The sequence below is a fragment of the Rhodnius prolixus genome, unplaced genomic scaffold, assembly GCF_049639745.1.
Source record: "Rhodnius prolixus isolate KJV_2025 unplaced genomic scaffold, Rpr scaffold_3, whole genome shotgun sequence".
In the NCBI taxonomy this organism is placed as follows: Eukaryota; Metazoa; Arthropoda; class Insecta; order Hemiptera; family Reduviidae; genus Rhodnius; species Rhodnius prolixus.
The window spans coordinates 10498545-10524271 of NW_027411603.1; the positions used below are offsets into that span (position 1 = coordinate 10498545).

Here is a 25727-nt window from a genome sequence, read left to right on the forward strand (position 1 = left end):
AGTATAACCGTTATTGTGGCTTTTTAGCGAATGTTCCCGCTTATATTTGGTCGTAACAAGAGAAAAGTGTTACAATCTGTCAGGTGCCTGAAAGCTGCTAGTTTAAGTTGTGTTGGATAACTGCTGAGTATATTATTGTCAGTGAACGTGGGCTTTCTCATATTTCGTTTTCTAGGTTGATATCTGTTATAGTAATTGTTATAAGGAAGTTAAGAGTTTTTTATTTTCATATTCGTGTATGAAATTTAATATGTTGGGATGAAGTCTATTTAGGTTAGTCAATACTCGTAAATTGCTTATGTAACAACATATTTAAATGCTACACGAATTTCACCTTCAATTTTGTAACGTTTTCTCAAAATATTGCATAAATATTTCGGATAGTATTGCCGACATAAATTTCAGTTTATGAAATAACTGCAGTTAATTTGCTCTAGGTGACAACGGTGTAGGCGCATTGGAAGAGCGTGAGAAGGTTGAAGGTCCCATAACTTGTCGAGATGGAGAAAGTGTCCAGGGATCTCACGTGTGCTCTTCGCCAGGCATCTACCTACTTAACTGGTCACATACAACCGGCGACCACAAGGCTATGCTCATGTACTACTATGAAATATTGAATTCAGCCGATTACAGGTCTTAAACACAATTTCATTTCAATCTTTTTTCACAAATTTTTGTGCAGAAATAAATCTGTTATCATACGCTCAGCCAATATGGGTTTTATGTTTTTATTTGTATTCTAGATCCTAAGGTTTTGGAACGTTGAAGGAGAGGAGTATATTTGAAAAATTTTGTTTTTTTTTCTTTATATTGATAATTTGATTTTTTATATTGAATCTTTTTTCTATTTTTAATAAGTTCCTAACATTGTGATATGAATTAATCAAATCTTTTAAAGATTTTCGATCGTCTCTAGTTAAAGACTTCCATAGGATTCATTAGGATTATCCAAATAGCTCATAAGTATTTCTTAGAAAAATGCTAATACTTGAAGTCTCCCTGTGGGTCCACACGAATATCTAGTCTATCAATATTAACAACACTTTTCTGACAACCCTCACGACTTATATTACAGGTATTCATACTCAATACGAAAATTTTCTCGACTGCACTGAACTTATAAAGGGCAAACAGTCTTCTATGAGAGAAAAAGTAAAAATAAAATAAATAGTCTGAAGTGAAAGATTAGTTTTAAATTACCATCCGGGACATGATAACCCAGCTCCAAGACCTAGAATCATCAAACTAAGAATGTTTCCTAAATTTCTCTTTTTCTTAGTATTTAAGTGACATATAAATTTTATCTCTATTATTGTTTTTCAAATTTTACGCCTCAGAGGTTCAATGTCAAGTCTGCAGTCGGGGAACAGTTCTTTCTCGGCGTTAAGTACTTCTTGTACCGGCACAATAGCTACATCTAGCTTGAGATGATATGCAGATATGGCCTCTTCCAACACACTACCAGAAGAGGAATTATCTTTATAAGTATAATGTTTCATCTGTGTAGTTTTGGATAATTATAGAAGTGATTTTTAAATTTGGTATCCCTTCAACACAGAAAACACGAAAGTACAGTTTCTTATACATAAATAATTATAAAAGAACATATATAAAAAAAATAGGCAGTGTTTTATATTTTTAAGCCTGAAATAGGAATTGTCCTGCATAATCTTGAAATTTTATTTTATTGTCTGGCGAATCTTTGGTACTTTAGATGTACTTATTTTTTTAATTATGTTATTTTGATTTCGCCAGAAGTGATACCTGCGCATTATTTGAAATTCGCCAACATAAAATGAAAAGACAAGTTGCAAATGAATAGACAAATATTTATCCAGTGAAATTACCTGTCCTACAAACAAAAAGTAATGAATTTAGCTGAATAAAAAATAAATATTACGCCCCAAAATTGGCTCATTCACTTTTTTTTTTATTTCTCATAGTTAAACGCTCCAACTACTTATCAAATAATTTTATTTTTTAAAGATTTTTAAAAGATGGTCCTAAAGAAAATGAATTAAAATTATGTTATGCGGCCTTCAATTTTTAGAATAATTAATTATCGGAAATTTAAAGCAAAATAAAGAAAATAGAAATTATGTGATTGTTTAAAGATCTGTAAATCTTTTTTTTTCATAATTGTTATAAAATTTATTGTTGTCGAGATATTTAATTAGAGAATATAAATATTATAAAGTAGTATGGTAAATTTAGTTTTAGATGAAGCAAGAAAAAAATACATTCATAATATTTTATGGTTGTTATAAAAGTGACAAATTAGATTTTTCAATATGATTATTATTGATTTTTTTTTTAAATGAAAAATGCTCAATGGGTATTGCAGTTCGCCATTTTCATGCGAAAATAAACTAGTTTTAATATAAAAATTTTATCTCTGTTAAAGGAATTAAAAGAGAAAGAAGTTACCTGTAATTAATATTAATAATAAAATAAGTCGGTCCCTGTCTCCTCCCTTATTGAAAATGTATCCTCATTTATCTAACGAGTTTCGGTGCCGCAAATTTAGTGATCAAATGAATCGAATAACTAAGCAATCAATTTTAGAGTTAAGTCAAATGTTTACATTTGGTTTTTTAAATAATTATCTGTGTTTCATTTTATTAACCATATTTTCTTAATTTATAAACGCAAAAATACTTTTTATTTGATTTTTATTTATTTTTAAAGGCTTATTCCATTTTGTTGCAAAATGTTGTTTAAAATTTGCTTCGATCCGCATCAAAATATGGTACAAAGCAACGCGTCGGCACCAATCAACCATTTGTTTGGCGATTTTTTTTCACGCAGATGTAAGAAATGGTACGACTAAATTGCTTTAAGAGGAACAGGCTGATATGTCCTCCCGTTTCGTTGCTTATGAAGGGTCTCGTTTTGTTACAATAAGACCGATCTCTCATTTCTCGATTCGTATGTATATTTTATTTTATTTTGCGACGTTCTTTAATGATGATACCGGGTGAAATTAGACAAAATAAGAAACAATGTTGCTTGCATTATATCATGTAAAAGGAAAATAAGCTACGTGGATTCATGGCAACATAGTTTTTCAGATTAACGGCTTTGTGGCAGTAAATAAAGGAGTCAAAACAATTGAAAATTAGCCAAAAATATCTTGTTAATATTAAGATTGATAGTTTACGTTTCATTTTTTAAATAATTTTTACTTTCAAGAAAATCGCGTTTTTTATTTTGACACCTCCATTAAACTTTAATAATTAACAATTATATTAGGTAAACAAAATTATAACATTGGGGTTAAAACGAAAAGCAAATTGGATGGGTTAAGATACTAGGGTAACTTGACCGATAGTATACATATAATATATGTAAACTTATAAATTATAGAAATATATAAATACCAAAACTTGATAGGTTCTTGATCGCCACAAATTGCAAATCGAATTGCATGGAATAAAACTACAAGACACATTTGTGGAAAAATGAAATTTTCAATAACAGCTCGAATATCTATGAAAACATACAGTTTTTATTTTATCCGTGACCATTTTTATTGCATCCCTGACCGGTTTCGGACTTTTATCCGAAGGTAGATTAATCAGTCCCCTTGCAAGAGGGTAACTCCAAAAGTGAAGTTAAAATATCTACAACCTAACTGATTAAGCTACCTCTGATAATGGATGAAACTCCGAAAGTGGTCAGGAATAAGAGAAGTGCGAAAATTTATAAAATCAAAGATATTATCCAGCACTGCGGACCTAACCATATTTTCAATATTCCATTTTATAAGAGAGGGGAACATCTTTTGGGTATTTGCATAATGATTTCTTCATTATGTATTCTATTTTTATATTAATTCTACTGCATGTCCCAACGTAATTTAAGAACAAAAAAAATTTTCTTTGTGATACATAATATATATCTACATGTTTAGAAACCTATGAACAATGTAATTATACATCAAATGAATTATATATTAAAAAATAAAAATAGGAAGTTCTATACGAAGAGTGCATATCTAATTTATTTTTATTGCAACATTTAAGATAGTATTTTATTTTGACCCAGCTACTTTGTGATATAAGTAGCATTTAGTTTTTAGAAATTCAATTAAAAGTGTAGGTGATTACTATACTCCTAGTTTTTAGTTAGTCGAAAGAAAGAAATAGCATTTATAACATCTAATACTAACACAAAAATTTAGTACAATTTAATTAAGATCTGTCCTCCCTCTTCTCTAGGTAAGAATCCTGAGGTTTGAAACCAACAGTGATGCTCATTTTATTGTATGTATTCCAAGTTTAGTAATATTATATACTTGAGTATTTTTTATTATAAAAACTTGCAGTTGTTTTAATATGTAAATATACCAATTACGTATATAATACAAAGTTGGAAAACAAAATCTGTATAAAGCACTTCTTAAATTGCAAAATATAAAATATCAATATTATGAAATACTTTTATTAACCCTATCATTGGTAAGTTTTCAATTCAACTAAACTTGTTTTAAAAATTTTGACTATTCAAATGATCGATCGAAATTGAGTTCTTCCTAAAATTCCAGTTGTTGCGGTCCCCTGAAAAAAAAGGGTTATATTGTGAAGGGGCAGTATTCTTCAAAAAACACTGAAAATTCAAAATTATCAGTATTCCGACTTCTGATACTTAGTGTTGGTCGGAAACCGTCAAACGGTATTGCAACTTTGTAGAATCGCATTTCTTCATCACATGCTCGAAATAGCTCTCACAATTTTCTTTAGTTTTCATTAAATTTATTCTGACATGGGGCGCTTTTATTAGAAACAGTTTTTCAAGATCATTTATTTATTTTAGGTTCATGGGAAGTTCAGTATTAGCCTTGCTAAAAGACTGCTCAAAATTGCTTGCTTTTATCAATGTTACAAGGGCGTTGACGAAATATTCCGAATTCCACTTGTAAGGTTTTGTGGATAATTTAATGGAAAATTTCACGCAGCTTTTTTAAAAAAATGGTATAGTTTTATTTGGAATATTGTTCCAGGCAAAAAAAAACTCGGAACAAAATTCGTAGGAAACAGGGGAAGGAAAGTAGATCCAACGTATACTTAAGTGTATACCAATTTCACTCAGTCTCGTAACCGTCTACACCATTTATTTTCAAAACAAAAAATTAAAATAGAAATGCCTTGAATCTAACAGAAGTATTTGAATGATTCACTTCACTTTTTTAAAGAACGTTTTATTATCATCTGTATTATGTACTTTGAGCATTTAAAGTAGACTTGCAAACATTGGCCAACATGTTGATCTCAGTGCATTGGTGGCACCTCTGTATCAGTTCTGCCCGGACAGTGATTAGTAGAGGCTCCAGAGAAATAAAAAAGTTATATATATATTGACACCACCAAGACTTAAACCACGGCAGTTCTGACGTGCAAGTCCCGTTGCTCTGAAGTTTGAGATGACAACCCCTACCTCACCTTGAAAGAAATATAATCAGAAGTCCATGATGACAATGAAATTTTAGCTAATGTTTTTTCCCTTGAAAGCCAACATTATTTAAATAAAATAAAGGATGATTTTGATCATTTTCACAGTGCATGCAAAATTATATTTGTTATTTTTTCGCCATTTTAACATTAAAATTTATAGTAGCGACATATATTTAAGATTAACCAATAAAATATAAAGGTATATGACAAATACATAATAAAATATTTAATTTGCAATCCAAAAAGGTATATGTTGATAGTCAATAGGTTTGTCAGCTAAGTGTGTTACTGATGGAACACACAATTTAGAATATTTTTTAATAATATCCCCCATTACTGTACTCTTCTTAGTTTCACCAAAATAAGATCCCCAATAATTTGATTTCAAGTAATCCTGATGCGGATGTTCTCCTGGAAAGAGTGACTCTGTTAAAGCTTCCTCTATAACAGCGACGGAATCAATCGGACTTATAGAAACAAACGTTGCATAAACATCTTGGATGACATTATCACCCAGATAAACACACTTTGCAGGTCTTCCCAATTCTTGTTCCAACGTTTTATACAGTTCAAACCAATTACCACGCATATAATGTCCTTGGGAAAAACTCAATTTAATTTCGTGATCATTTATGTCTAGAAAGGGAGCATTGTTGGTCGTGAAGAATGCTGGCTTCTTGGCATTGAAAACAATAGTGTGAAAGAAGTTTTCCCACTCAGCGCCCAACGCATATTCAGCTATTTTACTGACCAAATTGGGTGGACTTCCTGTAATTAATAGCAATTTACAATTCTTCTTTAATATTTTTAATACTTCAGTTACTTTCAAATCACATTTATGAACGTAATGGGGTACATTACTGAAAACTGTTCTTGTAAAATCTGAATCCAATCTGTACATATCAATTATAGCATTTAAAAGGTGCGGCCAGACATCACTGTAATCACTTATTATTTTCTCATCGAATAAATCTATGGTTTTGGCAAAAACAAGTGTACCAATTATGTCAGTATAATCTAGAAATGTACGTGTTTTGAGAGAAGCCTCTCCTTCCCACAGTGCCAACTTATCTTTAATGAACAAATCAGTAAGAGACCAACGCATTTCCTCGCCATAAATACTGATGATTTCCTCTTTACTAAGTTTTTTGGTGCCGTGGCTAGCGGTCATAATAAGTCCTTCCGCGGATATATCTAGCACATTACCACCTTTAAAGTCCATAAATAATCCTCTTCTAATAAAATCAATGTCATCAAGGTTCATCATAGTTTGTAATCCTTGGTAATTGTACTTTTGTATCAAATATTTCGTCATGGTTGAATACTGAAGGGGGAACAAATTGGTAAGATTATATTGCACTAAAGTGTTATCGAAATCTAAAGCAATAGCATCGTAATCAGACAACATAAACTTATTCGTAGCCGCAAGCATTGTTTTAATTTTTGATTCAATTCTTACTTTTGACAACACTTGTTTTAAGAAAAGCATGAAATTACTGATACTGAAGAGAGGAAGGTTATTACATGATAAAAAAAACGAGCAAAAAATTAATATAAAAATCCCAATATCCAAGTTTTCTAATTCCAATATCACATACCCATACCTTGGATAAGCATAACTAATTCAACTAAACCTTCTTTTTAATAAGCTCTAACTCAACTAAAGAGTTCTTATTTAATTTGGAGAAGAGCGACTGCTACAATAATCATAGCAAAAAAAAATGTTTAAATCTAACTTAAAAATAACTTATTTATTACGTCCAGTAAAACTTCGCGATAACTTTAGTTCAAAAGAATAAAATAAACAACCAAATTTAAAAATAATAAATAAACCACTTCGATTCGTAATTATAATCTACATCTGAGATGTTAAGTATATGTTATAGTTATCACAAAGATGTATGTCCAAGAGAGAGATTTCAATTGTAAGTTCTTAAAGTGTTTGAAATGGTATAATGTTTTAATTGAAGTTTTAAACTTAAGACTGCTCTGACCAAAAATTTACGATTAATACAATATCGATACATCAAATTACTCTACAATACAAAATTTATATACTTTTCATTTTCCTACTTCTTTTGCACTACGACAATGTAGTGTCGACTGTTGACTTGGTCGGCAACAGTGACTATAACAGTGCTTTCTGTACCTGATGGCGAAGCCGGCAGTGTTCTATAATCTTTACATTCTATGGAGCCTTGCGTGGTGCAGGGCTTGTGCAGGTGATTGTTAGAACAATCTTTTACATTATTAAGCCCCAAAGTTTGAGTTAATGATTACGTTTTAGATTACATTAGGACATTAGAACTGTTAAACACGGTTAGTATGTTTGCGTTATTTTCTGATTATGAAACAGTTCTTGATTGTGGAGGTTATTTAACGTTCGGAATCTTATATAAAAAAACTAAATTATGACATGAAAAAAAATTATCTATAAATATCCAATCGTTAAATTAATGCTTCTGTATAAAATTCATCTCGTGAAGTATTCATTAATCAAAGAAGCTAATGGGTTTTCACTTGGTTTACTCTTATTTTAACTAATCGAACGGACATATTTTTTGGCTTTCGTTTATAAACATTCATTTTCCTTATTAACTAATTCAATAATTATTACAGTAATGATTCATTTGTTATCTAATCTGTAATAGATCAACCTTCAAAAGACGTGTACTTACTGTGTATTTTTTAAAATGTTTTAAGGCGCGTCAACATCTGAGGTTATTAGTGCCCGGAGCTTTTTTCAGTGCACTGCCGGACTCCGGTCAGTGTTCTCTTGTTACAGACAACACCATCCATCACCGGACAGTGAGCTGAAGAAGCTCCTTTAAATTTACTTGCTTCTTTCTAAACAACATAGTGCCCAACTGCGTGAACCCATCATAATGAATGAGGCAGGCAACATTCGATTCGAAATTTCATGTATCTATGATTTTACATTTTAACTGTTAAAGTTTTAACAATTTTGTTAAAAACTTTTTCAAAGAATTTGTTCTTTGAGAGTTCTATAAGAACATAAACTAAGTTTACTGAGAGAGAGTTTAAACTTTGATATCTTGTTTTTCCATCAATTTAAATTAAGTGGCGAATGTTATTCTAAACTAATAATATTTTACTTAAGAAAAGGAATAGTATAAGAGTTTGAGACATCTACTAAATTCTAAAAAATAATGTAAATTTAATGCAGTTAAATTACTTAAATGATGTCAGTTGTTTTGAAATTTCCAAGAATGCATTGGGTTAAGATGTGTTTTTAATGTATATTGTAAGGATTCGTAAAAACAATGTTTAAATGCTTAGTAAACGCTATAGTATTTAGAGAAATCAGGTCATATGAATGGGGGAAAATATTAGAAACAAACTTGAATAAAAGACAAGCTTTATTCGTACATTTCTAATGCTGAAATTACTAGTCAGGTATAAGTGAATTGGTATTTGCTGATTTGTGTACCTTTTGTCGTTATCAATCCTTATATTTGAATTTTTAAAATGAAAGTTTTTATTAAGGAGGCTATATTATTAGTGGAAATACTAGAATTAAAAAAAAGCTCTTTATAGGTCTACTGAGTTGCTAAGATGATTAAAAATTTTTTCTTTGTAAAATGAGGATGTTCCACTAAGTTTTGATAATTTGTGTTCATTTATTAACAAAATAATCTGTTTCAAATGTTTGTAAAGAGTTCCAAAAAATTTAATGTAAAAAAGTGAATAAATTTTAAGAAAAAAAAATGAATTAATTAATACTGTATTTATTTTTTCTTTTAATTTCCTAATTAAAATGAAAAAAATAATAATATAAAGAAATTGTATTCGACTTTAAAAATAATTAAAATACGAAATATTGAAAGGAAAACCTAAAAAGAAGGTTAAACATCGCAGCCGAGTCGTGAGAGTTTGTAGTAGCAATAACAAGTTAAAATAGGGCAGAGCGAGCGATCTAGTGGCAGTTTATTGAACTAAAAGCTGTTGTCATGGTGATATTACGCGCGGCCATCTTGGATCGGAGAGGTATAGAAAGGAACTCGCCGTTGGGGTGGGTAGGGTTAAACGAGTATTTGCCTTCCTACCGTTGAGGCGATCATGTCTACCTCACGGCTGGTGCGTATGTTTGCTTAAAATGCATACCTATCATTTTTGTGGGAGAGAGAATTGGAGAAAGAGTACGAGACATATTTGGAATGACGAACAGCAGAGCACCTAACTCTCAAGTCGTAGTGTTGAAAAATTTCTTTTTACAGTTGTATATAGACATTTAGTGCTACCTGGATTTTCTTTTTATTAGTTTGTTTATTTAATTATTTTGCAATTTGAGCTTTTTTTATAATTAAAAATATTATAATTACGTGGTATTAGGTTATTATTAAATAATTATAATGGAAGTAAGCTGATATAAATTTTTTTTGCTGAAAAAATTGCATAAAATGCAATCTACCTTCTCGAGTGAGCAGTAGTAATATCAGAGTACTTAGGTAAGTATCGCGCGCAGGGCGTGGTGGGTGGGACTAATTATTTGCAATTAACACGAAGCGAACATATTTGCTTACAATAATACATACATACACCTAACCATTATTTTTGAGGAGAGAGAGAGATTTAAGACTAGATATATTTGGTGTGACGGACCTAATTATTTTCAATTAACACGAAGCGAACACATTTTTTGAGGGAGAGAAATTTAAGGCTAGATATATTTGGAGTGACAAGCCTGCTGGTGCGAATATTTGCTAGCAATAAATAACACACACCCTTAACTAATCGTCATTCTTGAGGGAGTAGGGCTAAGGGTAGTCAGTCATACTTGGAATGACGAAAAGCAGTGCCACCTCCCCTCTACGTCGCTCAAGTCGTACTGAAGAAAAATTGTTTACAGTTGAATAGATTTAGTGCTACCTAGTGGCAAATATGTAAACTATTTTTTAACATGTCTGATAGTGGCGCTCTTTGACGGATTTTTTTAAAACTAATTTTTTATTTTTTATCTTTTTTATATTTTGTGCTCTCTGACGGATTTCTTTAGAACTAATTTTTACTTTTTTAACTATTTCGATATTTTGTGCGCTCTGAAGGAATTTCCAAGAACTAATTTATTACTTTTTTAACTTTTTCGATATTTTGTGCACTCTGAAGGAATTTTTAAGAACTAATTTTCCATTTTTCAAGTTTTAAATACAAATTTTTACAAGTTTTTTCAAGTTTGAACTTTTTAAGCACTTTTTTTTTCATTTTATTAATTTATATATATTTTTATCCAATAAAAGAATATAAATATTAAGTCTATGTAAAGAACATGTGAATAGTGAGTGTTTTTCTTTTTCTTCTTCTCTAAGCTATACATAACTTTTAAAAATATAAAACATTCTCACAATTAATTACATTGTGTCATTAACATGATAAGTTTATTAGTAATTGCGTCTTAACAAAAGTTGTTTCTATATTTTCATTGGATGTTTTCTCGTCTTTTTCACTTTAGTTTCTTGTGATGAACAGTTTCAATTTGAAAAGTGTATTATTCAATGAAATAAAATGTTTATAGTTAATCTTGAATTAAAAAGTGTTCTATCTAAAGATGCTACAAATTAAAACTCAACCTTTTTTAAAGATACAGTTTTATCTTACAAGAATTTAAGGCAAAAATTAAAACATCTTACGTTTAATATTTTTATCAAATTAGAAAAAATTACCAACGTTGGAACTGCTAGGATTGGGTTAGTCTGGCTATAAAATATTCCTTTCCCTTCGTATATTACCTTTTCTGAATGTAAAAATGAAATTTAATAAAATTTTCATTAAATTAAAAAAAAAAGTATGGCTTTAAAAACAGAAACAGTATTGTGGGAAAAAGCTCAAGTTGAGTGAGTAATAGTTTTATTTGATGATAAAAGATATACATTTGATATGTACACAAATAAAGAAATTAAACAATTTTTATTAATATATATGAATTATTTTCATAAATATACCATACTATTTTCTATTGGGTGAATTAGTTTAAAAAGTAAAATTTAATTTGTATTTGCTTTAAATATTGCCATTTTCCAGAAAAATTGTATCTTTTTTAAGGAAATTTATTTAAAAAAAAATAGATCCTATAGATAGATAATAGATAAATAGAATAGAAAATAGAATACTTTTGAAAAAAAGGGTGGGTTAATCAGTCTGAAGAATGCTTCTATTTGAATGAAATAGTTATTTTAAACGTGTATGAACTCACATATACTGTTGAAAATGTAGTTAGGTCGGCAGTGTTGGACAATATCTTTGAGTTTATCCGGAGTGGTGCGCATATTGCTCAAGTCCCTGACCGGTTCGGACTTCCATCCATCATCAGAAATAAAATTTTTAGTTTAGTGCGAGATGGTAACGTAAGTGATTCCCCTGATATTTTAAGGTAGTTGGAAAAAACAAATATTATTTTGCCAACTAAAATAAAAGAATAAAGAAAAAAAAATTCAGATTACACTAACAACTGGTTTAATAAATATATTTATATATATATATATATATATAAATATATACAACACATACTTTACAAAGCTTTCTTCACGTAAATGCAAAAATTTGAACTTTTTTTCACAAGAAGTAGACTAAAAAATCAATTTAAGTAAAATAAAATGAGAAGTTCCATTTTGAAAAAATGTTACACATAACAACGAAAACTTATAAAAGGCTTAATATATTTAAATATATGTTATTTATAATAATGAAATTAATTTTGGTTTATTTATTTAAATTATTCTTGGTAAGACAACCATTTGATCTAAATTTTAATTTCTTTTTGTTATAATGTATGCGTGTTTTTTGTTTTAATTATTATTATTATTAATATAAATTAATTCTTACACTGGTGTTACAATAATATATTTATACATATCTGTTATCTTAATTTTATCTTTCTAACTTTCTATTACAGTTTTTTTCTTACTTTTTCCATCTAAATTACTTTGTGTGAAATATATTTGGCTTTAACACTAAAAAAGTCCTATTTTGGCTTTTATTTTTAGTCTTTGAAGGAGAACCCAAGTATGAGTTTTTTCGTTTAAATTCATCAAATAAGCTTCATAATTTTGAGGATACCTTAGCCAACAATAGAAATAATATTTTATAAAAGTTATATTCCTCATTCCTTATTTTATATTCTTTAATTTTTCAAAGAATTATTTATATTTTAATACTTTGATTTCTATGTAAAATACTGTAAATAGTAAATTTTTACACAGCTCCAAGTAGCGCGCACAAACAAAAAGCAGTCTGTATTTTTTATTATTAGTATTTCACAACAACGATTAACACTATATACACTAAATTTTTATTTTATTTTATTTAATAATCTACAATACACAATATACGTATATTTTTTGTTTTTAAAACTTTAATTTTTTTTTTTATTTCAAGTTTTTGTTGTGGAATTTTGATTTTATACATTTATTTATTTTTTTTATACAGACATAAATATATAAAATCCAATTTTTAGGAAAATAAATAATAGTAATTAAAGAAAACTTAAGAATATTAACATGTACAGTTCTCTTTTTTTTCTATTGAGAGCACAATTATAGAAACACTTTGAATTTTTCAGTGAACAATAATAAAAATTATTCTCTCTTGAAACAACACAATAATCTTAATCTTTACTGTTCTTAAAGAACTTATTTGAAGTATATTTGTAGCTGAGAAGGCCTTCTTTTCTTCTATATTGAGACTTCCCCAGTACTGTTGTCAACTGACAATATCCAGATTCGTGAAATTGTAAGAGTATTTTATTTATTTATTTATTTTAAATTAACTCCCGCCCTTGGCAAGTAGACGTTCTGCTTTGTGCGTCCATTAAATGATGGATGGTTGTTTCAGTTACTTAAGAGTATCGCACTAAGGTGCGTTCTCGAAATAGAAACATCACCTTCATATATATGCAACTTAACAGAGAATTGATTCAATTCTCCAGCAATTTATTTTGCTGTGCTCAGAGTTGGAGATACTACTGGCTGTAGTAGTACAATACCTATTTTTTCCCAATGCATCCCACAATGCCATATCATTTCTGGCAATTCCCCCACATGGCTGGGGGAAAAAACAGAAAAACTAGTTCAAAGCAATTGGTTAACAAGATGTGACAGTTTTTTTTTCTGCAAAAATGCAGATGAGATCTCCAACAGTAGGTTTCTATTTCCAACTTCCAGGTTAGCAGGACTCAGCTGATAAATTTCTGACAATCGTTTAACAGGCACTAGTCACTCCACTCATTTATCAATCAAAGTTTAATCAAGAAGCGCTTAACCCTCAAAGTGCCAACTAATAAAAGCCAGCACAGCACTAGTCTCTCCACTTACGGGCTTAATGCCCCGTATAAACCTAGAACCCCGTCAGTATAAACATAGAACCCGATCCTATTTGGACATGATTCTTACACGGTAGGAGAGCTGCCGCTCACAACTCATGAAGCAAAGACTGATTTAACAATCATTGAAGTTTTTAACATTATATTAATTTAGTTTAATTTCCAAACATACCAGTAAGTTATCTTTATAGATATGATGTACGAGAAAATCTTAATTTTTGACAGAAAAATAAACTTTTAATGAGTTTTCGAAAACATGGTAACACACAACCCCCTCTGAATAACGAACTTGTTGATTTTCTTAAAACGATTAATAGATTTGTTTCTATGACTGTGCTCAGAACAGTGTACACTTTCTCAATCCGTAATCTTTTTTATTACACTTCATTTTTTTTTCAGTGAAAATTAAAAAAAAAAATAGAAAAACCTTAAAAATTAAATAATAAATACTTAATTGGAAAAAAAATATGTACAAAATGATATTACAATCACAATAGTAAAGACTAATTAAAAAATAGAAACGAAAAAATGACGTGAATCTCTTTCCTATATATTTATTTATACACATGTATTTTTTTTTTACTTTTAAAAGTTAAATTTAAATAGAAAACCAAAACAAACGTTGATTGACTGGCGCACCATTAAGACTTACATCAGCTGTAAGCATATATATATATGACGTCAAGATTATTGTTTCAATAATTTTTCTTTCTTTTTTTTTTTTACTTCTTCACAAACAAGATGGGTTAGTTGTTATTTGATAATAAATATATACAAAATTCATCGTTAACAATAAATAGAATCTCTTTTCCTTTCCATTTAAAATTGTGATATTTGTTGCTTAACTCAAGTTTTTATTTTATTAATTTTAAGAAAGGAGGGCACTCAAACGTAAAAACCATATTTCTTGTTTCTTCGCTAATATATTTGTAACAGATAAAGTTACAAAATAAAGATCTTATTTTTTTAATAAATGTTTTTCTACAAAAATACATTTTTGCCAGGGTGGGAAGTTTTTTAAACCCTCATGTGCACTATTTCCACATGTCACATTCACGAGGAAGGAAATAATTCTTCGATGGGATTGTGGTGGAACAGTTTATACCGCAGTTCTGTCGCAGTATAATAAGTTTAATGCCGCAGTAAACTTTCAGAGAGTTAATTACCGTTTTATGCTAGCACGCCTTATCGTGGTGAAGCAATACGTCGTGGATAGGCTGCAGGCGTCGATTGTTGCGATTGGTTGCCATCCCTTTTTTATTCACCATTTTTCTACAAGCTCAGAAATTGCCTGAATGTTGTCAGCATCCAGTAACTGATGCTGGACCGAGGACGAGATTTATGACTTATACTCTAATCAACAAAAGTTAGCGTAGGTAGCGCAGGTAGGTTTCACAAACTGTTTCCGAAGTATTAGCTTGGATGAATTGACGCACTCAATGGTAGAAAATCGCATAATTTTCCGTTGTTCGGATATTTGGCTGCTGACGAAGAAAGTTCTATACCCCAGGTCAAAATCCGGCTTATATTTGAATCTCCCTAGTATGATTTAAAACCTTTTTTAAAAAAACTCATTATGGTACTTTTTTAAATTATTTTTTAATATATAAGGAATCCGAACTTTTTATTTACTACGTAAAAACAGAATACCTGTTTTGACTAGATGGGTCCTTTTTTTTCTTACAACTGTGATTTAAGATCTCTTTTCACTCCATTTTTTATATGAATATTTGGATTTTTTTTTTTCAATAATATAAGAAAGGGACTTAAACAACTTCCTTCCTGTAAGTAACAAATATATATTTTAAGAAGGAGGCGTATTCGAAATGTTACACCAAATGAAGGAATAATAATAATATAGCTCTAGTAAATGATTAAAAGGTACCCTTTTAAACGAAGCTAAAGTTATTTGTTTCTATATCTGCGTTATACAATACATTTTCTGTTTTTCCTCTAGTCCATTTTACCTAAATTAATATTTAAATAGAGAGCTCTTTACAATTTTTTGTTTTTATATTCATCAAAAATGGTTTATTTCAATCCATTAATTTTTTGTGAGGCAAGACATATTTATTTATACAAAAAATTATGTATTTATTTATTGGACATTCTTTTTATTAGCAACCTTATTTTCTGAATATATATTTATTTAGATAATGGCCCTTTATCTAAATTTTACTTTTCTTGTTTTTTAATTTTAGTTTTTTTTTATTCTAGGCATTTTTATTAATTTTCAAATGGAGGACATCATTAATTAAAGCTTACTATTAAATGAAACCTGCCAAACAAAATAACTCTTTTTTCGCAGGCCTTAAAAGTTCAGTACATATTATGTAGTTATTAGTTAAGCAGTAAAGGAGATTAAAAATAAATTTTCTTAAACACAAAAGAAAAGATGAAAAAAAACCATTGTTTTCTTAGTTTAAAAAAAAGAGAACAATATTTCAAGTTTTTTTTGTTAACAAAAAAGAAAATTTAGAAGAACTTGGTTTTATTTTAGGCCCATCTAATATTTGGCGAAATTAGCAAGCCAGAAAAATTTTCTAAGGATTTAAAAAAAAGAGCATGTTATTCACTATTTTTTTTTTCTTGAAAGTCTTTTTTAAAATCTTCAATTTTGTTTCAATTCCTAAGATATTGCACTAAATTTTCTTTTGTACCTGTATGCGTTGTGCTAATTCACTTGTGCCACGCTTTTCTTTGTTTCTTTTTAAAAGTCCAATATTATTTAATTGCCATTGGTAGTTCTTGTGCCAGCTGTGGCGGCCGTTGTTGCAGAAGTTGTAATTACTTTGTCACCTTTATCACGTTCAGTTCCATAGATCTTACCAGCCTTTTTTGCCATATTGCCTAATAGTTCTAAGGAACATTTATGCGTTGATCTTAATGATTGCAACCATTCCTTTAGGCCAATATCATCCTGAAAGAGAGAAAAATAAGTTAGTAAGAAACAGTTTTTTTTTTATTTTTTTAACAGAGTTAGAGTAACAGAGATTTGTTTGTGGATCAATCCACAGCTTTAGATTAGACCGATTAACTGGATAGATCCAAGTGATAACAACTAATGTTCACTTAAGGTGTTAATCGTTGCGAGCATGGACAGAAGATCAGGAACAACGGCATACTTTACGAAGAGAGCAATTGACCATACCGTTTGGCGAATGGCCTTCCAGTCTTGAGTTCCACACTACTCATTGTATTGTGTACGGAATTCAACTTACGTAATAGGGATAGATTTGCATTTGCTCAGAAAGCATGGACTGCAATAAAAACACTAAGTTCTTTGCTTTCATCTTGAAACTGAGGCTGAAATTTTGCAGTGGTCTGGAGGTACTATCCTTTACTAGGATGTTCTTCTGGCCTGGGTGTCGAAAACACATAAGTGATTGGAAAATGAAGGAGGGGTAATGAGGTCGGCCAAATTAGATTGGTGGCTCTCTTCCCATTATTGTTCCGATCCTGCATTAGACGTGTCTTTGACGTACGTCTGTCTGGCTTTCACAGCATTCATCCTTGTGCATCAACTGACGCACAGCACAACAAAGGCTGATTGGAGTTCGGTAAGCTCTGATAAGATGATTCTATGTATTTTATGATCAGCAAAGGACTACGAGTTGGATACCCTTCCTGAGCACAGTGACTTATGGAGAAACTTCTGTACAATAAGGATCATTATGTTCGTAATGAAAAAAAATGTAATAATTAAGAAAATAAAAATAACAATCATGATAAAATATTGAAAAATAGTGTGATAATGCATAATATAATGTTGACTTATCTAGTTAATATTGTTTGGGAAAATTTTTTGAAGGATAAATCAAATAAATAGCCAATGCTGCGGATCAAACAACGTATTCTAGAATTATAGATTTACTTAAAAATAGTTCGAAGGCTATGATTGAAAACTATTGGAATCTTTTAAAAAAATCAAAAAAGTCGCAGAAAAGGTCACTCACTACAAAGGCTACTAAGCAGAGTTGGGGAAAAATTTAATCAATTAAAAAACAATTGAATTAAACCGAAATTTAATTTTAATCATAATTAAAATTAAAAAATTTAATCCGCCAAAATTAGTTGATTAAAATTAAATTCACTTTTAATTTAATCGGAATTTAATCAATTAAAATTTTTAATCATAACTAAAAATTAAGATTAAAATTAAAATTAAATAATAATAATTTTAATTGATTGAATTAAATTCCAAATTTAGTTTTAATCACTTTAGACGATTAAATTTTTTAATTTAATCAAAATTTAAGAGATTAAATTTTTAAAACCAAACACTGCCAATGGTTAAACCAGAATCAGACCAATGCATCTTTATTCCGCCTAGCTGGTGCCCCTTCTCTATCAATATTATCACCTTTCCCAAACTTGGCACCATCATTCTACCAGTCTGGTGTCTCACCTGTACTATGTTGGTGACTCTCAAGACTTATATAGGACCACCTTACACAAACAAATTCCAAACAAATACAAAATTCCATATCAATACGTGGTTCACAGTGGGAGATAAAGAACAGCCATAATTTTACAGAATTTCATGACCCAAAAAATTTTTAACCCTTTATATCTTCTACATTTATTGATCTGTGCACAAAATAACTGTAGTTTATAATTGAGAAAAACAAAGTGTACAAGAGAAAAAAATTCCATATCAATACGTGGTTCACAGTGGGAGATATAGAACAGCCATAATTTTACAGAATTTCATGACCCAAAAAATTTTCAACCCTTTATATCTTCTACATTTATTGATCTGTGCACAAAATAACTATAGTTTATAATTGAGAAAAACAAAGTGTATAAGAGAACCAAATTTCATACGAATACGTGGTTCACAGTGGGAGATATAGAATGGCCACAATTTTACAGAATTTCATGACCCAAAAAATTTTCAACCCTTTATATCTTCTACTTTATTAGATCTGTGCACAAAATAACTACAGTTTATAATTGAGAAAAACAAAGTGTACAAGAGAACAAAATTCCATATCAATACGTGGTTCACAGTGGGAGATATAGAATGGCCACAATTTTACAGAATTTCATGACCCACAAAATTTTCAACCCTTTATATCTCCTACATTTATTGATCTGTGCACAAAATAACTATAGTTTATAATTGAGAAAAAATAAGTGTATAAGATAACAAAATTTCATACGAATACGTGGTTCACAGTGGGAGATATAGAACAGCCATAATTTTACAGAATTTCATGACCCAAAAAATATTCAACCCTTTATATCTTCTACTTTTTTAGATCTGTGCACAAAATAACTGTAGTTTATAATTGAGAAAAACAAAGTGTACAAGAGAACAAAATTCCATATCAATACGTGGTTCACAGTGGGAGATATAGAACGGCCATAATTTCACAGAATTTCATGACCCAAAAAATTTTCAACCTTTTATATCTTCTACATTTATTGATCTGTGCACAAAATAACTATAGTTTATAATTGAGAAAAACAAAGTGTATAAGAGAACCAAATTTCATACGAATGCGTGGTTCACAGTGGGAGATATAGAACAGCCATAATTTTACAGAATTTCATGACCCAAAAAATATTCAACCCTTTATATCTTCTACTTTTTTAGATCTGTGCACAAAATAACTGTAGTTTATAATTGAGAAAAACAAAGTGTACAAGAGAACAAAATTCCATATCAATACGTGGTTCACAGTGGGAGATATAGAACGGCCATAATTTTACAGAATTTCATGACCCAAAAAATTTTCAACCTTTTATATCTTCTACATTTATTGATCTGTGCACAAAATAACTATAGTTTATAATTGAGAAAAACAAAGTGTACAAGAGAACAAAATTTCATACGAATGCGTGGTTCACAGTGGGAGATATAGAAGGGCCACAATTTTACAGAATTTCATGACCCACAAAATTTTCAACCTTTTATATCTTCTACATTTATTGATCTGTGCAAAAAATAACTATAGTTTATAATTGAGAAAAACAAAGTGTATAAGAGAACCAAATTTCATACGAATACGTGGTTCACAGTGGGAGATACAGAATGGCCACAATTTTACAGAATTTCATGACCCAAAAAATTTTCAACCCTTTATATCTTCTACCTTTTTAGATCTGTGCACAAAATAACTCTAGTTTATAATTGAGAAAAACAAAGAGTACAAGAGAACAAAATTCCATATCAATACGTGGTTCACAGTGGGAGATATAGAACAGCCATAATTTTACAGAATTTCATGACCCAAAAAATATTCAACCCTTTATATCTTCTACCTTTTTAGATCTGTGCACAAAATAACTGTCGTTTATAATTGAGAAAAACAAAGTGTACAAGAGAACAAAATTCCATATCAATACGTGGTTCATAGTGGGAGATATAGAATGGCCACAATTTTACAGAATTTCATGACCCACAAAATTTTCAACCCTTTATATCTCCTACATTTATTGATCTGTGCACAAAATAACTATAGTTTATAATTGAGAAAAAATAAGTGTATAAGATAACAAAATTTCATACGAATACGTGGTTCACAGTGGGAGATATAGAACAGCCATAATTTTACAGAATTTCATGACCCAAAAAATATTCAACCCTTTATATCTTCTACCTTTTTAGATATGTGCACAAAATAACTGTCGTTTATAATTGAGAAAAACAAAGTGTACAAGAGAACAAAATTCCATATCAATACGTGGTTCATAGTGGGAGATATAGAATGGCCACAATTTTACAGAATTTCATGACCCACAAAATTTTCAACCTTTTATATCTCCTACATTTATTGATCTGTGCACAAAATAACTATAGTTTATAATTGAGAAAAAATAAGTGTATAAGATAACAAAATTTCATACGAATACGTGGTTCACAGTGGGAGATATAGAACAGCCATAATTTTACAGAATTTCATGACCCAAAAAATATTCAACCCTTTATATCTTCTACTTTTTTAGATCTGTGCACAAAATAACTGTAGTTTATAATTGAGAAAAACAAAGTGTACAAGAGAACAAAATTCCATATCAATACGTGGTTCACAGTGGGAGATATAGAACGGCCATAATTTTACAGAATTTCATGACCCAAAAAATTTTCAACCTTTTATATCTTCTACATTTATTGATCTGTGCACAAAATAACTATAGTTTATAATTGAGAAAAACAAAGTGTACAAGAGAACAAAATTTCATACGAATGCGTGGTTCACAGTGGGAGATATAGAATGGCCACAATTTTACAGAATTTCATGACCCACAAAATTTTCAACCCTTTATATCTTCTACCTTTTTAGATCTGTGCACAAAATAACTGTAGTTTATAATTGAGAAAAACAAAGTGTACAAGAGAACAAAATTCCATATCAATACGTGGTTCACAGTGAAAGATATAGAACAGCCATAATTTTACAGAATTTCATGACCCAAAAAATATTCAACCCTTTATATCTTCTACATTTATTGATCTGTGCACAAAATAACTATAGTTTATAATTGAGAAAAACAAAGTGTATAAGAGAACAAAATTCCATATCAATACGTGGTTCACAGTGGGAGATATTGAACAGCCATAATTTTACAGAATTTCATGACCCAATAAATATTCAACTCTTTATATCTTCTACATTTATTGATCTGTGCAAAAAATAACTATAGTTTATAATTGAGAAAAACAAAGTGTATAAGAGAACAAAATTTCATACGAATACGTGGTTCATAGTGGGAGATATAGAATGGCCACAATTTACCGAATTTCATGACCCAAAAAATTTTCAACCCTTTATATCTTCTACCTTTTTAGATCTGTGCACAAAATAACTATAGTTTATAATTGAGAAAAACAAAGTGTATAAGAGAACCAAATTTCATACGAATACGTGGTTCACAGTGGGAGATACAGAATGGCCACAATTTTACAGAATTTCATGACCCAAAAAATTTTCAACCTTTTATATCTTCTACATTTATTGATCTGTGCACAAAATAACTATAGTTTATAATTGAGAAAAACAAAGTGTATAAGAGAACCAAATTTCATACGAATACGTGGTTCACAGTGGGAGATATAGAATGGCCACAATTTTACAGAATTTCATGACCCAAAAAATTTTCAACCCTTTATATCTTCTACTTTATTAGATCTGTGCACAAAATAACTACAGTTTATAATTAACAAAACAAAGTGTACAAGAGAACAAAATTCCATATCAATACGTGGTTCACAGTGGGAGATATAGAACAGCCATAATTTTACAGAATTTCATGACCCAAAAAATATTCAACCCTTTATATCTTCTACCTTTTTAGATCTGTGCACAAAATAACTGTCGTTTATAATTGAGAAAAACAAAGTGTACAAGAGAACAAAATTCCATATCAATACGTGGTTCATAGTGGGAGATATAGAATGGCCACAATTTTACAGAATTTCATGACCCACAAAATTTTCAACCCTTTATATCTCCTACATTTATTGATCTGTGCACAAAATAACTATAGTTTATAATTGAGAAAAAATAAGTGTATAAGATAACAAAATTTCATACGAATACGTGGTTCACAGTGGGAGATATAGAACAGCCATAATTTTACAGAATTTCATGACCCAAAAAATATTCAACCCTTTATATCTTCTACTTTTTTAGATCTGTGCACAAAATAACTGTAGATTATAATTGAGAAAAACAAAGTGTACAAGAGAACAAAATTCCATATCAATACGTGGTTCACTGTGGGAGATATAGAACGGCCATAATTTCACAGAATTTCATGACCCAAAAAATTTTCAACCTTTTATATCTTCTACATTTATTGATCTGTGCACAAAATAACTATAGTTTATAATTGAGAAAAACAAAGTGTACAAGAGAACAAAATTCCATATCAATACGTGGTTCACAGTGGGAGATATAGAACAGCCATAATTTTACAGAATTTCATGACCCAAAAAATATTCAACCCTTTATATCTTCTACCTTTTTAGATCTGTGCACAAAATAACTGTAGTTTATAATTGAGAAAAACAAAGTGTACAAGAGAACAAAATTCCATATCAATACGTGGTTCACAGTGAAAGATATAGAACAGCCACAATTTTACAGAATTTCATGACCCACAAAATTTTCAACCCTTTATATCTTCTACATTTATTGATACAGGGTTGAAATTGTGCACAGGCACAAAATAACTATAGTTTATAATTGAGAAAAACAAAGTGTATAAGAGAACCAAATTTCATACGAATACGTGGTTCACAGTGGGAGATATAGAATGGCCACAATTTTACAGAATTTCATGACCCAATAAATTTTCAACCCTTTATATCTTCTTCCTTTTTAGATCTGTGCACAAAATAACTGTAGTTTATAATTGAGAAAAACAAAGAGTACAAGAGAACAAAATTTCATACGAATACGTGGTTCACAGTGAAAGATATAGAACAGCCATAATTTTACAGAATTTCATGACCCAAAAAATTTTCAACCCTTTATATCTTCTACATTTATTGATCTGTGCAAATAATAACTATAGTTTAAAATTGAGAAAAACAAAGTGTATATGAGAACAAAATTTCATACGAATACGTGGTTCATAGTGGGAGATATAGAATGGCCACAATTTTACAGAATTTCATGACCCACAAAATTTTCAACCCTTTATATCTTCTACATTTATTGATCTGTGCACATAATAACTGTAGTTTATAATTGAGAAAAACAAAGTGTACAAGAGAACAAAATTTCATACGAATACGTGGTTCACAGTGGGAGATATAGAACAGCCATAATTTTACAGAATTTCATGACCCAAAAAATTTTCAACCCTTTATATCTTCTACATTTATTGATCTGTGCACAAAATAACTATAGTTTATAATTGAGAAAAACAAAGTGTATAAGAGAACAAAATTTCATACGAATACGTGGTTCACAGTGGGAGATATAGAATGGCCACAATTTTACAGAATTTCATGACCCAAAAAATTTTCAACCCTTTATATCTTCTACCTTTTTAGATCTGTGCACAAAAGAACTGTAGTTTATAATTGAGAAAAACAAAGTGTATAAGAGAACAAAATTTCATATGAATGCGTGGTTCACAGTGGGAGATATAGAAGGGCCACAATTTTACAGAATTTCATGACCCAAAAAATTTTCAACCCTTTATATCTTCTACCTTTTTAGATCTGTGCACAAAATAACTATAGTTTATAATTGAGAAAAACAAAGTGTACAAGAGAACAAAATTTCATACGAATACGTGGTTCACAGTGGGAGATATAGAATGGCCACAATTTTACAGAATTTCATGACCCAAAAAATTTTCAACCCTTTATATCTTCTACCTTTTTAGATCTGTGCACAAAATAACTGTAGTTTATAATTGAGAAAAACAAAGTGTACAAGAAAAGAAAATTTTATACGAATACGTGGTTCACAGTGGGAGATATAGAACGGCTATAATTTTACAGAATTTCATGACCCACAAAATTTTCAACCCTTTATATCTTCTACATTTATAGATCTATGCACAAAATAACTATAGTTTTTAATTGAGAAAAACGAAGTGTATAAGAGAAAAAAATTCCATATCAATACGTGGTTCATAGCGGGAGATATAGAACGGCCATAATTTTACAGAATTTCATGACCCAAAAAATTTTTAACCCTTTATATCAGTGGTTCTTAACCTTTTCATAGACGCGGAACACAATTATATGTACTCGTATATATTTTTCTCGCGGAACACTAACATTAAATAATTTGAAATTAGGTATTTAGCAAGAAGGTAAAATTAAATTCAAATTAATAAAAAAAAGGAACAATTTTTTGTTTTCGTATCTTTCCTAAGTTTCTAAATTTCAATACATTTAAAATTGAAATTTCGCGTAACACTTGGACGATATTCGCGGAACACCGGTTAAGAACCACTGGTCTAGAGACTCGTGAAGATGTCCAAGTCTACAAAAATAAACCGAAAAGTATTTATTGAAGACGCTTAGAAAAATGGCCTCGCCAAAACGTGGTTCGAACCATTGGTTGAAAAGCCATAAAAGCGGATGATTAAATTAGTTTGATTAACGATTGAAATGGAACTAATTCGGTGATTAAAAGTAAAGTTCAATTTAATTCTTAGATTTAATCATAATTTTTTTAGTTTGATTAAATTAGTTTGATTAACGATTAAATCTGAAATTTAATTGATTAAATAATTGTCATATGATTAAAATTACGATTAAATTCGCCGATTAAATTCTGATTAAAATTAAAAATAAATTAATGCATTAAAAAATTTAATGAATTAAATTTAGAATTTAATTTTTTTTTAATCAGTGCCCAACTCTGACTACAAGTATATTCATTTATTATCTATTAATAACAACTTTTGATTTTTTAATTAATTCATTTATTTACTAAAAACAAAACGTACTATAGTTAAAATATTTACCGAATTAGTAAGAACAATCTTGGCATCCCTTGTCTTAATATTGATACACTGTTCCCCTTTGACGGTGACTAGATCTGGAGACACTTCTTCCACCTGATCCATAAAAACAAGCTCCGGTTTAGCTGATCCAGATTCTGCATGCAGTTCTAATCTATTAGGATATAATTTTGCATATCTTGTTTGCCAAGCTGAAGCGAATGGACCACCTAACTTCTTTATATATCCATGAAGAATGCAATCAGATTCTGTAAACAACCAGATAAATCTTGTGAACAAGTTATGGTTACATTATTCCTTATTATCATTACACAAATATGAACATATTTGTAAAAAAAAAAGCATGACCAAAAGTCCTAGTTAGGAAATTATTACAATCGTGTTCTATTTTCATAATTGAGTTTTTACATAAAATATATTATTCAGTAGTACTATATGTAATTTTGTGGCCTCTGATAATTGACCTCTGATGACGGATGAAACACAGAACCTGTCAG

General features: G+C 29.7%; 3 protein-coding genes across 3 annotated transcripts in view; 1 reads left to right on the forward strand and 2 right to left on the reverse strand.

Moving 5' to 3' along the window:
- The window catches only part of retm (real-time), a 29239-nt gene extending 24802 nt beyond the window's left edge, over positions 1-4437 (forward strand). Inside the window, exons 15-16 of the mRNA XM_074126866.1 lie at positions 438-633; positions 1338-4437. Coding sequence (XP_073982967.1) covers positions 438-633; positions 1338-1431 — 290 coding nt within the window. The 3' untranslated portion in view covers positions 1432-4437. The remainder of the gene's footprint in view (positions 1-437; positions 634-1337) is intronic.
- A 1112-nt stretch (positions 4438-5549) lies between these two features.
- LOC141453513 (5'-nucleotidase domain-containing protein 1-like) lies at positions 5550-7163 on the reverse strand. The gene has a single exon (XM_074126867.1). The coding sequence runs from the start codon at positions 6940-6942 to the stop codon at positions 5680-5682; it is 1263 nt and encodes a 420-aa protein (XP_073982968.1). The 5' UTR covers positions 6943-7163; the 3' UTR covers positions 5550-5679.
- An 8439-nt stretch (positions 7164-15602) lies between these two features.
- Positions 15603-25727, reverse strand: part of Gprk1 (G protein-coupled receptor kinase 1) — a 66778-nt gene continuing 56653 nt past the window's right edge. Inside the window, exons 15-16 of the mRNA XM_074126875.1 lie at positions 25234-25478; positions 15603-16708 (exon numbers count right to left, since the gene is read on the reverse strand). Coding sequence (XP_073982976.1) covers positions 16517-16708; positions 25234-25478 — 437 coding nt within the window. The 3' untranslated portion in view covers positions 15603-16516. The remainder of the gene's footprint in view (positions 16709-25233; positions 25479-25727) is intronic.

Bases quoted from the DNA above. Each gene is read 5' to 3' on its own strand.
- LOC141453513 (XM_074126867.1), bottom strand. From the start codon at position 6,942: ATGCTTTTCTTAAAACAAGTGTTGTCAAAAGTAAGAATTGAATCAAAA.